This window comes from Capra hircus, chromosome 2 (genome assembly GCF_001704415.2).
Source record: "Capra hircus breed San Clemente chromosome 2, ASM170441v1, whole genome shotgun sequence".
Lineage (NCBI taxonomy): Eukaryota > Metazoa > Chordata > Mammalia > Artiodactyla > Bovidae > Capra > Capra hircus.
This window is the reverse complement of record NC_030809.1, coordinates 7413640-7430978: the sequence shown is the minus strand read 5'-3', so window position 1 is coordinate 7430978 and position 17339 is coordinate 7413640. Positions and strand designations below refer to the sequence as shown.

The 17339-nt window shown below is 44.2% G+C and overlaps 1 protein-coding gene across 1 annotated transcript in view; it reads left to right on the top strand.

The window, feature by feature from the left end:
- The window catches only part of STPG1 (sperm tail PG-rich repeat containing 1), a 64194-nt gene that overhangs the window by 10018 nt on the left and 36837 nt on the right, over positions 1–17339 (top strand). The window contains exon 4 of the mRNA XM_005676845.3: positions 8218–8336. Coding sequence (XP_005676902.2) covers positions 8218–8336 — 119 coding nt within the window. The remainder of the gene's footprint in view (positions 1–8217; positions 8337–17339) is intronic.

Sequence of the window (17339 nt, the reverse complement as noted above, 5' to 3'; positions counted from 1 at the left end):
CTTCGAGGGTGATGATTGGAAAGAAACCATGAGAAGAAAGGATGGAGGAGAGAGAAGGAGGAAGAGATCTTACTTTATTTCCTAAAACTTAATCCAAGCCCCCACCATGCTGGGTTGTTGGAAAATTTGACACAAATGACTTGTTTCAAGGTTTCAATCTTTCTCAGTGGAGAGAGGCGATGTGGTCATGGGTCACCCATGCAGATAGGTGGGAGATGCTCTCTCTCAGCCCGTGTACTCTTCTGGTTTTGTTAGGATGCACTAATCCTGGACGACACCTGGACTTGGGGAATCATGGCTGAGGCTGCGGATTTTGACATCCTCACTCACTCCACCGCGGTTTCTTTTGGGGGAGGGGGGTTATTACCACCTCCCTGGTGGGCTTCTACAGTCTCTGCTGCTCTCAGACCCAGAGCTGGACCTTTCTTCCTTCCTCCCATCTTTTGATGTATTGCTGTCTCTTTTTCTTGAATACTTTCAAATTGAAGCTTCATGTATATTCAGAAAATAAATCATAATTGTTCAGCCTAATGGTCACAGAAAAAAGCACCACTTACGGAGTCACTTCTCAGACCCAGAAACGGACACTCCACAGCATCCCAGAAGCCCTTGTCTTGGCCCTTCATGGGCACCGTCCCTCTTCTCTGCAAGTGTCAACACCAGAGCTCACCTGACTCTTCATGTGAGCTTAACGACTTTATCATTTTAATATCATTAATTACTTTAGTCTGTTTTGAACTTCCTATAAATTGGAATCATACAGTATGAACTCTTTCAGGCTTTTTTCTTCCCTCATGGTACGTTTGACAGATGTAACTTCATGTTTCATGTTATCAGTAATTAGCTCATTTTCATTGCTGTGAAGTTTTTCTTTGACTGAATGTACCATAATTTGTTTATCCGTTATACTATTGAAGGACATTTGGATTGTTTCCAGTTTTGAGCTATGACTAAAAGCTTTCATGACTATTCTTGTTCTTGTCTTTGGACATACGTGTATATACTCTTTGGGTCTACACCTAGGAGAATTACTGGGTCGTAGAGTGTGCTTATGATCAACCTAGTTGATACTACCAGTTTTCCAAAGTGGCTGTGCCAATTTTATTTCTTTGCAAGCGGTGTATGAGAATTCCAGTTGCTCCACATCATCCCCATCATTTTTAGCTGATGCTTTTAAACTGTATTGTCCTTTGGTTAGTAAGGTTGAGCACTGTTTCATATGTTGGCTTATCTTTAGGATATTCTCTTTGGAGAAGTGACTGTTCAAGTTTTTTCTATGGGGTTTTTCTTCTCTTAGGCATTGTTAAAAACATACTAGAAATGCATCCTTTTTGGCTATATGTAAATAGCTTCCCTGAGTCTGTGACTTTCCTTTACATTCTCTTCAGTTCAGTTCAGTTCAGTCGCTCAGTCATGTCCAACTCTTTGCAACCCCATGGACTGCAACACGCCAGGCCTCCCTGGCCATTGCCAACTCCCGGAGTTTACTCAAACTCATGTCCATTGAGTCCATGATGCCACCCAACCACCTCATCCTCTGTCGACCCCTTCTCCTCCCACCTTCAATCTTTCCCGGCATCAGGGTCTTTTCAGATGAGTCAGTTCTTCACTTTATGTGGTAAAATATTGGAGTTTCAGCTTCAGCATCAGTCCTTCCAGTGAATATTCAGGACTGATTTCCTCTAGGATGGACTGGTGGTATGCTAATAAACAGAAGCTCTTGATTTTACTATAGCCCATTTTATTAATATCAGTATTTCCCCTTTTAGTTAGTATATGAAAGTGAAATTGTTGCTCAGTCATGTCCAACTCTTTGCAATCCCATGGACTATAGCCTGCCAGGCTCCTCTGTCATGGAATTCTCCAGGCAAGAATACTGGAGTGGGTAGCCATTCCCTTCTTTAGGAAATCTTCCCAACCCAGGAACTGAACCTGAGTTTCCCTCAATGCAGGCAGATTCTTAACCATCTGAGCCACTAGGGAAGCCCCATAGGTAGTGTATATGTCTGTCCTATTTAAGAAATCTTTGCCTATCTCAAAATAGCTTTTTTCCTAATAACTGTATTAGTTTACCTTTCATATCTAGACCTATGATTCACTTGGAGTTGTTTGTGTGTAGGATATAAAAATGTCCAGATCTATTGTTTTCAGTATGTATATCTAGTTACCCAGCACCATTGACTGAAAGGGCATTCTTTTCCGGCCACTCTGCACTGCTATCATTGCCCTAAACCTTGTCTATGTATATGCAGGTCTGCCTCTGTATTCTTTAGGCTGTTCAAATACCACCCTTAATTACTGTAACGATATAACAAGCTTTTTTTTTTTTAATCTGGTAGCATAAGTCCTTCCACCGTGTACTATATTCATCTTGGCTACTCTTGGCTGCACTGAATTTCCATATAAACTTCATTATTGATTTCTTTCTTTATGGCTACACTGGGTCTTGGTCGCTCTGCACGGGCTTTCTCTAGTTGTGGTGAGTGGCGGCTGTTCTTTAGTCGTGGTGTGCGGGCTTCTCATTGTGGCGGCTTCTGGTGGAGCACTGGTTTGGGCTCAGTATTTGCACCAAGTGGGCCTAGTCGCGCCTCGGCTTGCGGGATCTCAGCTCCCAGACCAGGACTGAACCTGTGTCCGCTGCAGTGGCAGGTGCCTCCATGTAAATTTTAGAATCAGCACATTAATGTCCTAAAAAAGATCCCTATTGTCTTTTTGATTTAGATTACATTGATTCTGGAAGTCAAGTTAGGGATAATTTACATCTTTATAGCATTGAGTTCTCCAGTCCACGTATATCCTTTCTTTTATTTAAGTCTTCTTAAATTTTTCCCAATAACGTTTCATAGTTATCTATGTAGAGGACTTGCATATCTTCTATATATCTCTTCTAAGCATTTGATTTTTATACCATTGTAAATGGTACTATTTTTATTTCATTTTCTATTGCTTGCTGCTGGTATTGAAATAAAATAAATTGATTTTTTTGGTATGCTGACCTTGCCAAATTCAGTTATTATGTTTAATACATTACCTACAGATTCTTTTGACATTTCTCCCTATATAATTTTATCATCTATGAATAAAGACAGCTTTATTTCCTTCTTTTCTCATCTTATACATTTTTATTTGTTTTTCTCAACCTCTGCACTGGTTAGAGTCCTTCAGGAAAATGTTGAACAGAAGCAGTCAGCCTGGTTTCATGCTCTATCTCAAGAGAAATCTTTCAGAATTGTGTTTGCTATAGGCTTTTGTCATTGATACCCTTTATCAGATTAAGGAAATTTGCTTCTTTTCCTAGTTTGCTAGGGTTTTCTTTTAATCATTGAATACTGAGTTTTATAAAACGCTTTCTCCATCTACTAAACAGACACTTTACCGCACAAAGGATAAACAAATAGCAATTAGCATATGAAGAGATGCTCAGCATCATTAGCCAATAAGCATATGCAAATGGAGAATCCCATGGACGGAGAAGCCTAGTAGGTTACAATCCACGGGGTCACAAAGAGTCGGACACGACTGAGTGACTTCACCTTCAAGATGCCTTTACACACCTAATGGAATGGCTGGAATTTGAAAGACTGCCCATTGTCACTGAGGAGATGAAGGAACAGTAATTCTTATATACTAATAGTGGAGATGTAAAAAAGTGCAACAAATTTAGAAAAGAGTTTGGCAGTTTTTTAAAAAGTTAAAGTTATGAAAGTGTGTTGGTTGCTCAGTTGTGCCCGACTCTTTGCAACCCCATGGACTGTAGCCTGCCAGGCCTCTCTGTCCATGGGATTCCTCAGGCAAGAATACTGGAGTGGGTTGCCATTCCCTTCTCCAGGGGATCTTCCCGACCCAGGGATCAAACCAGGGTCTCCTGCACTGCCCCCAGACTCTTTACCGTCTGAGCCACAAGGAAGCCCTTCCCCCCAAAAATGTATAATAATCCAGACCAAAAAAGTACATATTATGTGATTCCATTTGCATCTGTGGAGATGGTCATATAGTCTTTCTTTTCTAGTTTGTTGATATGGTGAATTACATTGATTTCCAAATGTCAATCTATCAAATGAGGGATGAACCTCATTTGATCATGGCGCATCATCTTTTTTTGTATACTGTTGAGTTTCATTTGCTAACATTTTAATAAGAATTTCTGCATGTATATTTATGAGAGTTAACAATCTATAATGATTCCCCCTCACCTCCTGTAGTAACTCTGTCTCGTTTTGGTATCGGGGTAATAAGTGGCCTCATTGAATGATTCGGGAAAGACTTTCTCTGTTCAGTTTTCTAGAATAGATTGCACAGAATTGATAGGTGAAGTGTTCTGTGAATGTCAGTTTGGTCAAGTTAGGTAATAGTATTGTCAAGTCTCTATATCTTTATTGATCTTCGACCTATTTTTTTAAATTATCGAGGGAGGGATTTTGAAATCTCTGGCAAGTATTGTGGATTTTCTATTTCTTCATGCAGTTCTATCATTTTTTATTTCCTATATTTTGAATTTCTTGTTATTGAGTATATCAGAGTCTAGAATTGTTATATTCTTTTTCAGAATTGAATGCTTTATCATTACTGTACCCTCTTTATTGCAGGTAATATTTTTTGCCCTGAAATCTGTTTTGTCTGACATTAATATCCAGCGTTGTTTTGATAGGATAGTGCATCTATTCCTCATACTTTTACTTTTAACTTAATCCTGGGTTTGTATCAATATTTAGAGTCTGTTTCTTGCAGACACCATGTAGTTAGGTCTTCCTTTTTTATCCATCTCAACCATTTCTGTCTTTTAACTGGGATGTTTAGACTTTAAATTTAATGTGATTATTGGTGTGTGAGCTTAATCCTACCATCTGTTAGCTTTCTATTTGTCTCATCTGCTCTTTTTTATAATTTTTTTAAAAGATTTTGGTTGCGCTGGGTCTTTGTTGTGGCATGTGGGCTTTCTCTGGATGTCATGAGGGGGCTTCTCTAGCTGCAGAACACGGGCTCTGGAGCACTCAGGCTCAGAAGGTGGAGTAGACAGGCTTAGTTGCCCCAGAGCATGTGGGAATATTAGTTCCCTAAGCAGCGATCCCCATCTCTCCTGCATGGAAGGCTGATTCCTAACCACCGGACCACCAGGGAAGTCTCAGCCCCATCTGTTCTTTATTTACATTTTCTGGATGTTTCTGTATTGAATATTTTGTTTGTTTGTTTCTATTTCTTTCCTTTGTTGGCGTTTTAGGAATAACTCTGCAGTGTCTTCATAGTGTTGCTTTGGAGCAAGGATTGAAAACTTTGGCCACTTGGGCCTGATTGGACATGCTGCCTGTTTCTACAAGTAAAATTTTATTGGAACATAGTTAAGCCTGTTTGTTTATGTGCTGTCTGTGGCTCTTTCGCTCTAGAATGGCAGAGCTGAATGGCTGCAACGGAGACTATACAGCCTGCAAAGCCTTAAATATTTACTATCTGGCCCTTATAGAAAACGTTTACTGATCTGTACTATAGAGTTTATAACATACATCTTTAATTTTATCAAATTCTACCATCAAGTGATATTATTACACTTCATGCGCAGCAGCAGAACCTTACAACAGTATGTTTTTAGCTTTTCCTTCCTTGCCTTTGAGCTGTTGTCAAACTTCTGCATACATTATAAATGCCACATTAGTGTTGTTATTTTTGCTTTAAATAGTCAATTAGTTTAGAAATGATTCAAATATTATATTTACATCTAAATGTATCCATTTACCTACATATTTACTATTTCCAGCACTCCTCATTCCTTTATAGAGCTCCAGATTTCTGGCTGGTATCAGTTTTCATTTGCCTGAAGGACTCCTTTCATTTCTTATAGTCCCAGTTTGCTGGTGATTGATTGCTTCAGGGTTTGTGTGTCTTCAACAATCTTTATTTTGCATTCATCTTTAAGAGACATTTTTATTGGGCACAGGATTCTGGAGTGACAGTTTTTCCCTTCTGGTATTTTACAGAAGTTGTTTCTGACAGTAAATGTATTTGTTCCTTTGTGTATAATGTGTCTTTTTTTTCCTTCTGCCCGAGTTTAAGATTTTCTGCTTCTTTTAAAAAGAAATTTGATTATCATGTGCCTTGGTACAGTTTAATTCTTATTTCGTGTGCTTGAGGGTCACTGACTTTCCTGGGTCTGTGGGTTTATTTATATCAAATTTGGAAAATTCCAGCCACTTTTTTCTTGAAATATTTTTTTCTAGTTCCTCTCTCCTACCTTGCTTCTTTGGAGAGCCCAGGTACCTGTATATTAGTTCCTTGACATTTCCACATAGCTCACTGATACTCTGTATTTTTTTTTTTTTTGGGTCCTTTTTCTCTCTGTGTTTTGTTTTGGATAGTTTCTATTTCAACATCTTCAAGTTCACTCATCTTTTTTTCTGCAGGATCTAGTCTACTGTTAATCTTATCTTGGTTTTGGCTTAGCTGCTAAGTCATGTCTGACTCTTTCGACGCCATGGATTGTAGCCCACCAGGGTCCTCTGTCCATGGGATTTCCCAGGCAAGAATACTGGAGTGGGTTGCCATTTCCTTCTCCAGGGGGTCTTCCCAACCCAGGGATAGAACCCAGCTCTCTTGCATCAGCAGCTGGATTCTGTACTCACTGAACTGCCAGGGAAGCCGTTTATCTAGTGTATTTTTAATCTCAGACTTTTTAGTTTTCACCCTCAGGAGCTTGATTTGGATCTTTATATCTTCCATGTACCTTCTTAATGTGTTCAATCTTTTTTCTAGCTTCTTGAACATATCGAATACAATTATTATTGTAATAATGTTTTATTAATAATGTAATAATGTTCTTGTATTCCATCATTTCTGAGCTAGATTTAATCACGTGTTTATTTGTTCCTCATTGTGAACTGCATTTTTTTCCTTCTTTGCGTGCCCATCATTTTTTTTTTAGTCAAATGCTGGACAGTTTTACCTGTTGAGTACTGTATGTTTTAGTAGTCCTATAAATTGTTATGCTTTGTTCTGGGATGCACTTAAATTACTTGGAAACAGTTTGACCTTTTACGAGTCTTGCTTTTAAGTTTTGCTAGCTGGAACCAGAGCAACACTTAGTCTAAGGGTAATTTTGCCCTGGGCTTCCCAGCTGGTACAGTGGTAAAGAAGCCATCTGCCAATGCAGGAGAACGCAAGAGACAAGGGTTTGATCCCTGGGTTAGGAAGATTCCCCTGGAGAAGGAATACTCCATTCCAGTATTCTTGCCTGGAAAACTCCATGAGCTGAGGAGCCTGGCGGGCTACACAGTCCATGGGGCCGCACAGTGTCCGGCGTGACTGAGCGCACAGCACGCAATTCTGCCCTGTCTCTGAGGCAAAACCCTTCTGCGTATTTCCCTCTGTTGCGCGAATTATGAAGTTTTCCACTCTGACTTGTGGGGACGGGAGTGGCTGCTGTTCCCACTGTTCAGGCCTCACTGTCCCACTCTGATGTTTCAGTTGAGTCTTTTCCCAGCCTTGTGGAGCTTTCTCGCGTGCCTGTGCTGATCGACGCTCGGAAACTGCTCGAGGGGAGCCCAGTGCAGGCCTCCAGGACCCTTCCTCTGTGCAGCTGTCTCTCCTCTGCACCATCCGTGGGGGGTGGGAGGGAGGAAAAGGGGGAGTTTATCTATCACTGACACCTCACAATCCACACAGATAAAAACTTGTTTTCTATAAATGGTCCTCTTCTGCTTTTTCACCCCAAGTCTGCCCAAAGCAGGCACTTAAACTTACATTTGTCTTGCATTGTGTGCTGGAGAGTGGCCGGGAGCCCTTTCTGAGATTTATCAGCCTCTCTGTATCGTTACCGAGCGTTGCTCACCTGCGACTGGGCTTAAGAAGAGTGAGGGCTCTCTGTTCCCCGGCCTGGCTTCTCTTCAAGGCTGCCCCAGATGGTTTTGTGTCCCCTTCCTCCTTGGCAAGAATGCCTTTCCTGTCGGATCCTTCCCCTTCTCTGGGACAAAATGCTTTGGCTGTGAGACCAACACTAGTGTAAGAGCTTGGGGGGGGGGGGGGCGGGGGGCGGGGAGGGGGAGGAGGGAACACCAAAAAATTATCAATAGAGTCTTTAAAAAAATCCAGTTTCACGTTTAGCTCTTGTCCAAAGGCAGGCTTCTCTTTTATTCCACTTAGAATAAAATGTTAACATGTAGCTCTGTGTTTTCTGCACGTGTCGGTCATTCTTTGTTTTGAGCTCATTTTTATTCTGTTTTTATCGTTTAGGTTTTACTGCTGCGTATCCAACACAATCCTCCATTCCTTATAAATATCAGCCTTTGATAATCCCAGAATCAGAAAAGAAGGGATTTAATAGTCAAGCCAAGAGATTTTACCACAAACAGGTAACGAAATGAACGACCTTGTCTTACTTTTAGTCTGGATTTTAGTGAGTCTGTCCCCATGACCAGCAGAGGGCAGTGTCACCCAAGGAGCCGCAGCGCCCTCTACGCCGCTGTGCTCCGTCCGGATTGTTAAGAATGAGCTGAAAGGGTATGAAGTCCAGCGGGAAACAACGTGATTTTACTTCATATACCAGAGATTTTTGTATTTTTCATTTTCATAATAATTTTTAAAAATACATTTCTTCTTAAAATTTTTTTGGTCTCTTGGGCCATACTGAAACCAAAAAAAAAATTAACAGAAAGGTATATGAAGTAAAAAGTAAAAAATCCTTTCCTCCCTCTCTCCTCAGCCTTATTCAAAACTTGACAGGAATTAACAAGACTTTCTTCAAATAATAAACGAGCTGTGTAGCTCAGGCGGCAAAAAATCTGCCTGCAATTCAGGAACCCTGAGTTTGATCCCAGGGCCGGGAAGATCCCTTGGAGGAGGGAACAGCTACCCACTCCAGTATTCTTGTCCAAAGAGCCCCATGGACAGACCATGGGGTCGCAAAGAGTTGGACACAACTGAGCAACTCACACACACACACACACACACACACACACACAATAAATGCACAATTACCTTTGTGGTGGTACATCCACTCTTTTTCTTAAGCTTCAGCAGTGTGCTATATAATGTTTCTGCATTTCCCCCAGTCTCACCTTCTTCCCCAGATATCTGTGCCTCTTTTCCTCTCTGATGTGGAAGATTCTCTGTGGCTCCTCGGGAAGGTGTTCCCCTGGTAACTTGAAATTTCACCCGCTGAAGGCCCAGGTCTGACGTTCTCTCCTCTCACCAGCAGGGGGCGGAAGCAACTCACAGACGCCAGAGCCTTTAAAAATCGTTCCCTTGTTCTAACTAGGACCTTCAGAATAGCATTCTTTTGGAGGAGCCGTCATGTCAGTTACCTTTAGCTGCATTCTAAAAATGTTTTTCATCCTACCCCCGCGGCCACGGTGGCGAGAGGGAACGGGGAGGTCTGGGTCCTGGACTAAGATGAGTCCTTCGCAAGCCACATGCCCTTTGGCCTGCTTCCTCCTTCTTAAGCAAGAGCGCTCGCTAGGGAAGTTCCTTCTACTTCTGCTATTTTAGGATTCCAAAGAGCAAATATAGCATGTGTGCATACACACACACACACACACACACACACACACACACATATTTTTAATTACTTGTAGGTTTTCTCCAAAGGTGATAAATAAGCTATTTGTTTACTCAAGAGATTTCTCCCTTCTCTCTTATGTTTTAACTGTCTCTTTGTCTCTCTCCCTTTTGGTCTGATCCATTTACTGAGCATGTACTGTCTATCCCTCTGATATCTGCAGCCCGACCTCCAAGAGGGAGGGGACATAGGTATACCCATGGCTGATTCATGTTGACGTTTGGCAGGAAACAACACAATTCTGTAAAGCAATTATCCTTCAATTAAAAAAAAAAAAAGCAGCCACCATTTACCGATCCCTTCTTTTATGAAATCAGTTTTAGACGGTATTTCTAATCCTGAGAACAGTGCTAAAAGGAAGGGTTTATACTTTTAACAGAAGAGAAAACCGGGGCTTAGGGAAGTTAAATGATCCACCCAAGGTCTCACAATGCAGGATTTGGCACATAAGAGCCCTCACATGGATATCTGCTGAATCAATGTTGAAAGAATTAGACCTCAAACCCAGGCTCAACTCACTCCAAAACCTCACGCTCTGTCTACACATGACACCACACCTCCCTCTGTGGCCTGCAAAGTCATCAAGTCCATCTATGACAGCGAGCCAGCGCTGTTTTCAAAAGGCCTCCCCCGGACAGACCAAGCTCAAAACAGGGGAACGTGTCACGTGTGAGGCCCCATTCCAGATGATCACGGTGTGAAGACTCAAATCCAGAGATGTGAATGGTCTGGTTTTTAAAGTCTGCATTTTCAACTACTATTGAAAAAGTAGAGATTTCTACTTTCTACTTGGTAGAAATTGTTCTCCTGAAGGAATCAAGGTGCCAGCCAGCCAAAGCTATAGGCAGCATCTGATATAGAGAGAAATAGCTCAGAAATTTGATCCAGACTTTTTAAACGTGGTCGTGTTGGTTCGACAACATGAAAACATTCATCTAAGCATTTGAAAGCATTTTGTAAATAAGTATGGAACTTTATGGAAAGGGCATGGGATCCATAAACCAGGTCCCCGGAATTCTGTTATTAGCTGCGTGGCTTTAGACTACTCCCTTGACTTTTTGTGGGCTTCAGTTTCCTCATCTGAAATATACTATTCAGGTTATTATAATATTTTAGGTTCTTTAAGCTGTAAAAACAGGACAAAAAAATACCTTAATCCACACTCACAATTCTCCTTCTTCCTGAAGAAACTTGAGCATTGAGAAGCTAAGAATCCTGTTTAACATCACCCAATAATTTAGTGAGGCAATGCAAATTAAAAGCAGATTTTAAAACTCCAGTGCCTCACCACCCTTCTTATAACATTAACTGTACACACCCTGGGCCTGATCTCATAACTTGGTTGTGTCCTCACATCAGGCCTGTGACCCATTTAGCACAACTTTAACGTGGAGCATGAGTGCCCTCTGAAATGTGCACTTACCTTAATCAGACTTCTGCAGAGACACCTCAGGGCGCCACAGCCCAGCTCGCATTCCCCGTAAGAATCTGACTGCTGGGTACAAGGAATCCTTCCTGAGCTCGGTGTCTGGACTGGCAATTTCGGCTGCTAGGAGTGAAGCCTGCTTCCCCAAACATTTTACAATTATTTACAGACTCTGCATGCATGAAGAGACATGCCTAATCTAAGACCGAGCCTAGCCCAGAAACCCAAAGGACGCTTTCCTCCCCTGCCTCCCCAATTCTGTCCCACTGTCACTGTGGACTGGGGTCACTATTTCCCAAGCTGGCTAACACTAAGGATACCCACTGAAAGTCTTTGCATCTCCATTTCCTCATCGCGAAAATAAGGATGCTATATTAATCATAGGTAGGCCCTTGCCAGGGATTCCTATTCCATAATCCTAAACTTGATTGATCTCTTCCAGGCACAGATGAATGGGTACTGGTATTATACAGACACCCCTTTTCGGGTAGGGTCTGTGTGTCCTACCAGTAGCCATGATTTAAAAATATATGTTAATTTCAGACAGAGCCTGATGGCAAATCCACCCTCCTCGTGCTAAGCAGAACAGTGTTTAATTGTGATGAAATTGTGAAAAATTAGCACTGTTTCCTTATTACCTTGATCAGGCACCAGACCAGGGATATTTCACAGATTTTTCAGTGAAAGGAAGATTTTTCAGTGAAAGTCAGAGATTTTTCAGTGAAAGGAAGTGCAGTTTGCAGAGACCACCTTGTTCAGGGGGATAAGCCCTCCCACACATGCCCTCTGTTGCATGCTTGAAGCTGCAGTGAGCTCTGCCTGACCTTCCTGCTCTGGAAGCCTCTCCTCCACATCAGTCACCAGCGCCCCTTCCTCAGGTGTCTGCAGGGCATACGGGTGGGAAGTGCAAACCCGTGGCCGCACAGACAGCACACCAGGCTCCCCTTGAAGATATGGCATTTCTGACCTCATTTAATCACCATAATCACCATGAGCTAAGTCCTACCATTACCCCCACTTTTCAGATAGTGAACCCTGAGACGTAAAGAGGGTTAAGTAACTTGCATAGCCAAGGTCAGGCGGAGTGAGGACCACCCAGGCGGCAGGTCCTAGCTCCCAGACTGTTTCCCAGCATCTTTGCGGGGGCGGGGGGTGGGGGGCAGTTGGGAGGGGGAGCAGGAGGCATGGAGAATGCACCCCCTCCCCTGAATGCCCCCCACCACCTTCAGCTTGGTGGGGCAGTAATGGATGTGCACATCTGATCAGTGTCCTTTCCAGACCCCAGAGCCCCTCAAAAGTCAGTCGAATGAGTGACCCCATCTCAAGTCCAGGCCTTTGTCATCGAGTCAGGGTAACTCACGCCATCCACCTTACACTGTTTTGCCACGTCGCCTCTGTTCTGTTCCTAGAACATACATACAGGCTGCCAGTCGGTCGTGCCTGTATCCTGGCTCCTTAGCCCAGCCCTGGCCCTCAGCAGGCTTGAGCGTGTGCCTGCTGAATTGACTTTTTGCCCACATTCCACTCGGGATTTCCAGGGACTGCTAATGAGCTGCCACCAGATTCAATAAGGAGGCATGCATGCTCAGTTGCTCAGTCATGTCCGACTCTTTGCCACCCCACGGACTGTAGCCCACCAGGCCCCTCTGTCCATGGAACTCTCCAGGCAAGAATACTGATGGGGTTGCCATTTCCTGCTCCGGGGGATTTTCCTGACCCAGGGATCAAAACTGTGTGTCTTGTGTCTCCTGCGTTGGCAGGCAGGCTCTTTTAGCCCTGCACTACCTGGGAAGCCCTAAGAAAGAGGAGGGCTCTGCAAGAGAGGGCCATGCTCAGAGATGAGGCCCATGTAATCTGACGCTTTGAAAATGCAGGTTTGGCTTCTCTTGTCTGTGTTTCCAACCCAGCCAGGCCAGTGATGGGCAAAGAACTTTGATGGCAGACATTAGTGTATGGAGTTGGGAGGTGGTGGGGAGAAAGGGGAAGAAAGCAGAAAAGAAGAAGGGTGTGTTACAAGGGGCACATCTCAGAACTGTAGACAGTTTGAACCAGAAGGACTTCAGTGACCCCTGAATCTCTGGGCGCAGCAGAGGGGCCCCATCTGTGACAGCATCCCATGCTGACGCCCTTTGGTGGAGCAGGTAAAAAGGAGTTGCTGCTGCTTTTCTTTTTTTTAATGATTTTTTCACATTAATTTTTATTGGCGTATAGTTGCTTTCCAACATTGTGTTTCTGCTGTACAGCAAAGTGAATCGGCTATGTGTATACATATACCCCCCTTTGTGTGGATTTCCTTCCCATTGAGGTCGCCCTGCGCACTGAGCAGAGGTCGCTGTGCTGTGCAGTGGGTTCTCGTTAGTTATCTATTCTGTACACAGTATCAATAGTGTATAAACGTCAATCCCCATCTCGCGATTCATCCATCCCCTCCGCTTTCCCCCTTGGAATCCATACTTTTGTTCTCTATGCCTGTGTCTCTATTTCTGCTTTGTAGATAAGATGCTCTATACCCATCTTTTCAGACTCCACATATGTATGTCAATCTATAATACGTGTTTTCCTGTTGCTGCCTTACTTAAGTTTGTATGACAGTCTCTATGTCCATGCATGTCTCTGCAAATGACCAATTTGTCCCTTTCCGTGACTGAGTAGTATTCCAGTGTATATAGGTAGCCCACACCTTCTTTATCCCTTCCTCTGTCAGTGACACTTGGCTGGCTTCCGTGTCCTGGCTGTTGTAAGGAGTGCTGCAGTGAACATTGGGCTGCACGTATCTTCTCAAATTATGGCTTTCTCTGGGTGGGGAGTTGCTGCTTGAAGCTGCTGCCAACTCAGGCCTCCTTTCCCTGGACTCCTCGTGGAGGCCCAGAGTGCAAACCCTCGATCTTGATACCCGCACTTGCCTCTTCGCAGGTTCACAGATGAGGAGACAGAGGCCCGGTGAGGGGACGTGCCCTGGGGGCGGACGCTGGCTCTCCTGTCTGCTGGCCCGTGCTCGCCTTGCCACTGTGGCCACATGAGCCTGTAAAAAGGCTTTCTAGTCTTCCATGAAGTCAATAGGCAGACGGATGCTTTGCCAAGACCCTGAGACCAGAGGCATTTGTAAAAGGAGCTTGCTTCCTCAGGAACCCACATTTCTGTGCAGTTTTGCCAGTGGGCTAAGCACAGGCCAAGGCTCTGTCTCCACCCCCAGTGTGTCGTCCTCCGGTTGTATACCTCCAGCCCTTCAGCAGAAGCCTAGTTTCTGCTCATCTAGTGCACGCCTGAGAACACGAGCTAGCCACCCCTAAGCTGACCGAAACAGGGTAGACATCCCTGAAGGCTCAAAAGGCAGCTCTAGTGGGAGCTTCGGCCAGTGATCCAGCAGAGACCACATTTTTCAATCTGGAAATGGGTTTGCAAACCTGAAAGTCTTGGTTGGACAGAGCCTATGAAATCAAGACTAAAGAACCCAGGCTGTGTGCAAATGTAACTGGCTCCAGGATGTGGGTCACTAGCCTCTCCCATACCCTTCCAAACCCTCTAGGGTGAGGAGGTCAATGCCCAGCTCCCTCTCTTCCCCTCCTCCTCACCACCTCTTTAAATCTGTCCCAGGGTTGAATGAACGTTGATCTGTGTCTGGCCCTTGGCAAGTGCCAAGGCTGCCCATGGGACTTGTGTGTGCACACTCAGTCATGTCTGACTCTTATCAACCCCACGGACTGTAGACCACCAGGCTCCTCTGTCCCTGGAATTCTCCAGGCAAGAATATTGGAGTGCTTTGCCATTTCCTGCTCCAGGGGATCTTCCTGACCCAGGGATCGAACCCCCTTCTGTCTCCTGCGTTGGCAGGTGGATTCTTTACCACTTTGACACCTGGGAAGCCCCTCCTTCAAAAGGGTACTTAAAGTGCATTTCCACCCAATGTTGCCTGTGTGTCTTGGGTGGGGGGTGGGAGGACATTGGCCTGGCATTTCTCACTCCGTCCTTACTCTGAAGGTCTTTTAACCCCAGAGGGAAGGTCCTAGATTCACTGAGGCTATTGTGGACTAGCAATGATGAAGCTGATGGGATGTCCATCGACTCATTCAATCCTCACGCTGTGATGAAGACCCCGGGTACAACAGGTGTAGCCCTTGCCCAGATCTTCCCTTGTAACAAACACTCAAAAAGCAGTCAGTAGAGCTCAAATGAACAGTTCTCTTCCCTTCTCCCTCCATATACCCATTTTATTGGATTGGTTTATTGGATTTTCACCTTCTTGGTTTTCATCTTGGCCAAGAAGCCAAGGGCTGGCTGAGTTTGGGAGATGCTGAGAGGTCAGAACTCATCCACATCCTGTAATGTTAGTCACATGAACTGTTATACCAGAGGTGAAAGATTGGACTGGCATTTCCTTCCCGGGAGCCGTGTGCCACCTCTAACATTTGTTGGAGAACACTTGAATTCTTTGCAGCTGGACCTTTTCCTCTGGGCAGCTTGGAAACCTACTTGGTGTAGAGTGCAGGTGATGGTGTCTTGGCAAACCACCTCTCCCCTCCACAAAGAAAAGTCCTGGTGTATAGCATTTGCCAATGTCTGTGGTGTAAACACCCCCACCCTGGTCAGTTTCAAGCTACCACTAGCAATGTTTCTGAATATTTAAGTCATGCTCATGAGCCACCACCAGCCAACCTGCTGCCTGGAGGCCCCTTCTAGGATATTCACTAAGTGCAAAGAGCATGCTCTCCCTCCAGGGTAAGAGATGACACTTCTCGTCCTATTTGTCCTAGAAGCAAACCAGTTTGCAATGTGGTGCAATTAAAATATGATTAAGGTCCAGTAGGGTTGTCAGATTTAGCAAGTAAAAATACAGGATTCCTAACTAATTTAGAATTTCAGATAAATAACAAACTGTTTTGTATAGTTCAGTTCAGTTCAGTTCAGTCGCTGAGTCGTGTCCGACTCTTTGTGACCCCATGAATCGCAGCACGCCAGGCCTCCCTGTCCATCACCAACTCCCAGAGTTTACTCAAACTCATGTCCATTGAGTCAGTGATGTCATCCAGCCATCTCATCCTCTGTCGTCCCCTTCTTCTCCTGCCCCCAATCCCTCCCAGCATCAAAGTCTTTTCCAACGAGTCAACTCTTTGCATGAGGTGGCCAAAGTACTGGAGTTTCAACTTTAGCATCATTCCTTCCAAAGAAATCCCAGGGCTGATCTCCTTCAGAATGGACTGGTTGGATCTCCTTGCAGTCCAAGGGACTCTCAAGAGTCTTCTCCAACACCACAGTTCAAAAGCATTAATTCTTCAGCGCTCAGCCTTCGTCACAGTCCAACTCTCGCATCCATACATGACCACAGGAAAACCATAGCCTTGACTAGAAGGACCTTTGTTGGCAAAGTAATGTCTCTGCTTTTGAATATGCTATCTAGGTTGGTCATAACTTTTCTTCCAAGGAGTAAGCGTCTTTTAATTTCATGGCTGCAGTCACCATCTGCTGTGATTTTGGAGCCCAAAAATTAAACTCTGACACTGTTTCCACTGTTTCCCCATCTATTTGCCATGAAGTGATGGGGCCAGATGCCATGATCTTAGTTTTCTGAATGTTGAGCTTTAAGCCAACTTTTTCACTCTCCTCTTTCACTTTCATCAAGAGGTTTTTTAGTTCCTCTTCACTTTCTGCCATAAGGGTGGTGTCATCTGCATATCTGAGGTTATTGAGATTTCTCCCAGCAATCTTGATTCCAGCTTGTGTTTCAAGTGTATCCCAAATATTGATTGGGCCCTAGTCATACTAAAACGGTGTTTTGTTGTTTATCTGAAATTCACATTTGACCGGGCAGGGTGGGGTGGAGCAGCCCTGCAGGCTTGTGCTTTGGCCGGCAACCCTAGCCCCTCAGACTCACAGAGGTGGGCAGAAAATTCTTGTGGGCTGATGCTGGTATCGGGAGTGTGGCAGGAGACTGGGGTCTGGAGCTGTACAAGACTCTTTCTTCTTTGAACCTAGAAAAATCACATTTCCTGCCTCAGCTTTCCCTCCCTGGGGGGACTCCGGAAGCTACAAGGTACCCAAAGGCATTTAGTGCAGCAACTTCAATTTACATGTGAGGAAACTGAAGTCTGGAGAGTTCAAGGTCACTTAGACGGCAGCAGCACCAATGCTAGAATTCCTGATTCCAAACTCAGTGGGACTGTTTTTCCTTCTATCATGCACATTTTATCCTACACTCATCTGAGAGTTAGTTGGTCTTAATGGTCAAGAGCAGACTCTCCTGGATTCAGATTCGGGCTCTGACCATTACTAGCTTCATGACCTTGAACCTCATCCCTTTGGGTTCTGTCTTCTCATCTTTAACGTGGGGATTAAATGTGTGAGTGAGTCTAGAACAGTCCCCGGCATGCAGTGACC